The sequence below is a fragment of the Macaca mulatta genome, chromosome 2 (assembly GCF_049350105.2).
Source record: "Macaca mulatta isolate MMU2019108-1 chromosome 2, T2T-MMU8v2.0, whole genome shotgun sequence".
In the NCBI taxonomy this organism is placed as follows: domain Eukaryota; kingdom Metazoa; phylum Chordata; class Mammalia; order Primates; family Cercopithecidae; genus Macaca; species Macaca mulatta.
The window spans coordinates 27,975,378-27,981,022 of record NC_133407.1 but is presented as its reverse complement, the minus strand read 5'-3'; the positions used below and the strand labels follow the sequence as shown (position 1 = coordinate 27,981,022).

The 5,645-nt window shown below is 45.3% G+C and overlaps 1 protein-coding gene across 1 annotated transcript; it reads right to left on the bottom strand.

Annotated features, from left to right (window-relative positions):
* Positions 1–1,297: 1,297 nt before the first annotated feature.
* On the bottom strand, positions 1,298–3,079 carry LOC698344 (adenosylhomocysteinase). Its single transcript, XM_001089745.5, has one exon. The coding sequence runs from the start codon at positions 3,008–3,010 to the stop codon at positions 1,712–1,714; it is 1,299 nt and encodes a 432-aa protein (XP_001089745.4). The 5' UTR covers positions 3,011–3,079; the 3' UTR covers positions 1,298–1,711.
* Positions 3,080–5,645: the final 2,566 nt, after the last annotated feature.

Here is a 5,645-nt window from a genome sequence, read left to right as displayed (position 1 = left end):
TTGCCAGTCTCAGTGTTAATCATGCTGACTGTTCCTTTCAATACCCCTCTGAGGTAAGTTAGCTCCTCCATTAACCCTGCTAGAAGAAGTCTGACTCAGCAGGAATACTACATGAGAAACAGAAAATCCAGTTCAGACCTTGCAGCCACCCAATCCAAGTTACTGTCTGAGGACCCCATCATTCTTTTCTGCAGATAAAGAAATACCAAGATTGACTCAGCACAGAATGTGTGGATAAGAGTTGAACGATTAGAATACAGCTATCATGTGACTCAAAACCCCATATTTCTAGAATGATGGCAAATGAATAGGGGTGGGGAGCAGTCCAGTGGGAATGATATAGTTAGTTTGGAGCAGAACAGAAAAGGATGGTATTACAGAAACCAAGTGGGGGTTGTAGAATGAGCAAGCATACTATCAGAATGAGCATTCATACTATTAGAGCGATATTATTTTAAAACAGCTGCTAGATTAAGAAAGCTGCCCGTGCCTAGTCCCTCTACTGCCTTTAAGCCTGTATGTGGAGTGTGAGAGACCGGTGATCACCACAGGTTCAAATAGAATTTTGTATGTGAATGTAGGTGTAATATAACGTTCTCCAGCTCCAACTTCAAGTATGTGTAAGGCAGTTACTGAGGAAGTTCTCTTCCTGACTACACATGAGCTATCCTTGCAGGGTAATTGCAAGAGTCTGAAATTCTATACTACCTAGTTTGGGGAACAAGCTGGTGCAATTTGAATTTTACCATCCACAAAACCACATTTGTATTCCCAGTGGTGTTGGAGAAGTGCGGTTGGATCCCTCCTTTGTGTAAAATCTCGAATCTCTCCTCCGACAGCTCAGGTTGAGCTCATGATACCTGTCTCCATGAGGTAAGATACAATGACAAGGTAATCTGATGATTTACTTTTCCTCTGTATGCCTTTCTTTTCTCCTCTACCAACAAATAATCAGGCAAGTGAAGTGACTTATACTAGTGCGGATTTGAACGATGGGTTTGTTTAAAATTTGATATTTTGTTAATCATAATTTTTTGCATTAACTTTGATTTAATTTTTTTAAATTGGTGCAAAAAATTACGATTAACAAAATAATCAAATTTAGATTTTTAAAATCAAAACTTATGTAAAAAGTTTGCATTATTATATTATTTACCTTGATAGCTAATTATGTGTGTATGTGTGTGTTTGAGGAGCATATCTTAAGTGTTTTGCCTGAGTGAAGTGCCTACTCACCTTACTATATTCTCCGTGCTGGAAACAAGTGTGTATTTATTTATTTATTTATTTATTTATTTATTTATTTATTTATTTATTTTTTCTTTTAGACACCAAGATTTTTATTTACCCACCTTCCTGCTTTCTTTTAACATTATAGATCAAATTATTCTCTTTTTGACCCAGGGTTGTGATAGGAACCATCTAGCTATAAAGTGGTGGCAGATTTCACGAAATCTGCCTGCATTCATTCATGTTTTTCTGGCCCCTCTCAACCTCTGGTTGTCACTTCTCTATTCTTTCTCAGTTGCCCCTTACCAGTCTATTCTAACCCCTGTAAAACAGGGACTAAAAGTACTAACCTCATTGTTATGAGGTTTAAGACCCAGCACTAAGCCAGACTCTCAGGAAAATTCAAACAACAGTTCCTCTTTGCCCTTCAATATACCCCCTTCTCATCTGTCGTGGGCTGAGGAACCACTGGATCTGGCTCTCAGTAGCGGTTGTGATCCGGCTTGAAGGGGCCATCACGGGACATGCCCAGGTACTGGGCTTGCTTCTCAGTCAGCTTGGTCAACTTCACATTCAGCTTGCCCAGGTGGGCTTCAGCCACTGCCTCATCCAGCTTCTTGGGCAGGAAGTGAACCCCAACGGGGTACTTGTCTGGATGGGTCCACAGCTCGATCTGTGCCATCACCTGGTTGGTGAAGGAGTTACTCATCACGAAGCTGGGGTGGCCCATGGCACAACCCAGGTTGACCAGCCGACCCTCAGCCAGCAGGATGATGCGGCGCCCATTCTTCAGCCGGTACCGGTCCACCTGCGGCTTGATGTTCACCTTCTCCACGGCGTTCTCATTGAGCCACTTGACATCGATCTCCACGTCAAAGTGTCCAATGTTACACACAATGGCATTATCCTTCATCTGCTCAAAGTGCCAGCCAAGGATGATGTCAACACAGCCTGTGGTGGTGACAAAGATGTTGCCCTCCTGACAGGCCTCATCCATGGTGGTCACCTCATAGCCTTCCATGGCAGCCTGCAGTGCATTGATGGGGTCAATCTCAGTGATGATGACACAGGCCCCGAAACCCCGCAGGGCCTGGGCACAGCCCTTGCCCACATCGCCATAGCCTGCTACCACTGCTACCTTGCCGGCAATCATCACATCTGTGGCCCGCTTGATGCCATCTATGAGGGACTCCCGGCAGCCATAGAGGTTGTCAAACTTGCTCTTGGTGACGGAGTCATTGACATTGATGGCAGGCACCTTGAGGATCCCATTGGCCATCATCTTGTAGAGGTTGTGGACCCCAGTCGTTGTCTCCTCAGAGATGCCTCGGATGCCTGACAGGAGCTGCGGGTACTTGGTGTGGATGAGGTTGGTGAGATCGCCCCCGTCATCCAGAATCATGTTGAGGGGCCCATCCTTGAAGTACAGCGTCTGCTCAATGCACCACAGGTACTCCTCGTCCATTTCGCCCTTCCAGGCATACACCGGAATGCCAGCCTTAGCAATGGCAGCTGCCGCATGGTCCTGGGTGGAGAAGATATTGCAGCTGGACCACTGCACCTCAGCACCCAGGGCGATGAGGGTCTCAATGAGGATGGCCGTCTCCACTGTCATGTGCAGGCAGCCAGCAATACGAGCGCCCTTCAGTGGCTTGGAGGCCAAGTACTGCTCCCGCATACGCATCAGGCCCGGCATCTCGTTCTCAGCAATGTCCAGGGCCTTGCGTCCCCAGGCAGCCAGTCCGATGTCAGCGACTTTGTAGGGCAGTTTGTCAGACATGCTGGAGGCGCTCAAAACAGGCGAAGGGGGCTGGGCCTCAGTCTACGGACACGCACTAGGCGGGCGGCGCCAGGTCATAAGTGTATATTTATTAAAGCTTTGTTTTTCCTTTTAAAATAGTTTCCTTGGCTAGTTATATGAACCTAGATTCACTACATAACCAGTCCTTCTTGGGATAAAAACCAGATGGTGAATTGTTGTGCTCTGAGATAGATTTTACTTTTGGAAATTTTCAGATTATAAAGATTGCCACTTCGTGTAGGTTTTGAAGAAGTTCTGAGGGTAATTGCAAAGGAATGACTAAAAAAGATATTGGACACAGGGATATCACTTAATAATAGATCTTTTTAAAAGTTGATGCTCTGAAGATCCATTTGGGTAGTTAAGGTGAAGATATGTTTGCTCCAAAGGCCACTTTTTTTTTTTTGTGCCATGTATTTTTGATGAAGTAAATTTGAACTTACATAGTTCATATCATCCTGATGCAGAAACACATTAATTCCTTAAATAAATGCATGTGCTTACTTTGTTGACACAAACTAGAAATATGTATTTCTGAGAGGGATAATATCTGGAATATGGATTTTTCCATTTATTGCCCTGTTACTGAAAAAATCCTGCAAAGATTTTGTCTTAGGTCACTGTATTGTGGCCACATGCCTTCATATTCTTGACATGTCTGTATCTGCACACACCTATTTCTAATTTTTTGTTGTAATAGCTTTTGCCTGAAAGCAGTCTAGAATTTCTGTGATAGGAGAAGGGAAAGAGCAAGATAGAGAAATAGGACTTTCCCACTCTTGTTTCCCCACAGAAACATTAATTTGAACAACCATTCATGCGTGAAAATACCTTCACAAGAGCTAAGGGAACCAGGTAAGAGATCACAACACCTGGATGTAGCACAGGAAAGAGAAAAAAAGGTGCATTGAAGAGGTCAAAAAGAACAGTTTTACATTAACCGCATTACCCTTTTCCCAAATGCAGGCAGCACAGTGTGGAGAAGGATGCTCTCTGCATGTGGGAAGGACAGGGAAGTGAGGACCAGACTTTGCCTTGGACCCCAACATAGGCCACTATAGTAAAACCCAGCATGGGGCAGGCTTCTGTGGACACAGGCGCCAGACTGAAACTTGCAGACTGAGCTATTACACTTGCCCCAGTGCTTCGCTATATCACATAGCACCAGGCTCCAGGCCTGCCTGCTGAACTCAACCTCTGGTCTTCTCTACCATTGGGCCAACCTCAGTGGCTCCAGGCTTCAGACCACCCTCAGTGCCAGGCCAGCTCCAGTGGAGCTGGGCTTTGGGCCTATACCAGTGGCACCAGCATTTGGACCTGCTCAGGGCCAGGCTGATTCCAATGACTCCAGGCTCCAGACCACCCCCAGTATCAGGCTGACCCCTATGGCCCTAGGCTTTAGGCTTGTCATAGCCCAAGTCTACTCCCAAAGCCCTTGTCATTAGGCCAGCACCCATGGCCAGCCCCTCCAGATGAAAGTTCCAGGTCCATCTAGCAGTAGGACAACTCCTACACCTCCAGACATGAGGCCCATCCTAGGATCCAGCCGAGGCCAGAACTAAGTTGATCCATACAGACCTAGGTGTCATGCCTGTTCCAGTGCCAGATTTGCACATGGCTTTAGGCACTATGTCAACACACGTGGACACAGGCTCCAGGCTCCCCAGCAGAGAGAGGCTCCAGCAACACTGGTACATATCCAAGCTTCATGAAGAGTAGAGTCTGTGGACCTAAGGCCTAGGTTTACCCTTGAAGACTTAGGATCCAGGCCCATTCCAGAGGACACAGACTTCAGACCCATCCTACTGCCTGGCCAGCCCCTTCAGATTCAGACTCACAGCCCACGTCAGTGCCAAGTCAGCCCCTGTGGACATGGGTGTCAGGTTAGTTCTCAGGGGTATAGGTTCCAGGCTCACCCCAGTAGACCCACTTGACAGGCCCATTCCAGTGGATCCAGAACCACCCAGTGGCAGACCCAGGCACCAAGCCAGTAGCTAGATGACTCCAGCAGCAAGCCTTCTGATAAACTATGCCAGAAGGCCTGCCCACAATTTCTGAGTGGGCTGGCAAGTAAAGGGCTTTCTCAGACAAAGCCAGCCTATGAAGACATAATTAAGTGTATACTTCTTCAGATGGGCAGATACCAATGCATGGCCTGAAAAATCAAGGACAATGAGGGAAACACGGTATCTCTGAAGGGAAATAAAGTGCCAGTGATGATCCTAAATAAATAAAAACGCTTGAGTAGCCTGAAAATAATTCAAAATACTGTTTCAAGTAAGCTCAGTGAACTTAAAAAAAAAAACAAAAAAATAACCCAGAGAAACGATTCAAAAAAATGAAGAAAACAATAAATGACCAAAATGAGAAATTTAATAGAGTTATAAATGTTTAAAAAATTGAATAGAAATTCTGGAGCTAATGCAATCAATGAAGTGAAAAATGTGTGTGTGTGTTTGTGTGTGTGTGAGAGAGAGAGAGAAAAGTGGGGAGAGAAAGAGAGCAAGAGAGAATCAGTTGCAGAATTGATCAAGTTGAAGCACATCTGAACTCAAAGATAGGTTATTTGAACAGATGTAGTCAGAGGAGCAAAAAGAAAAAAAGAATGAAATGT

Coding starts and splice junctions, on each gene's coding strand:
- LOC698344 (XM_001089745.5), bottom strand. CDS start 3,010: ATGTCTGACAAACTGCCCTACAAAGTCGCTGACATCGGACTGGCTGCC.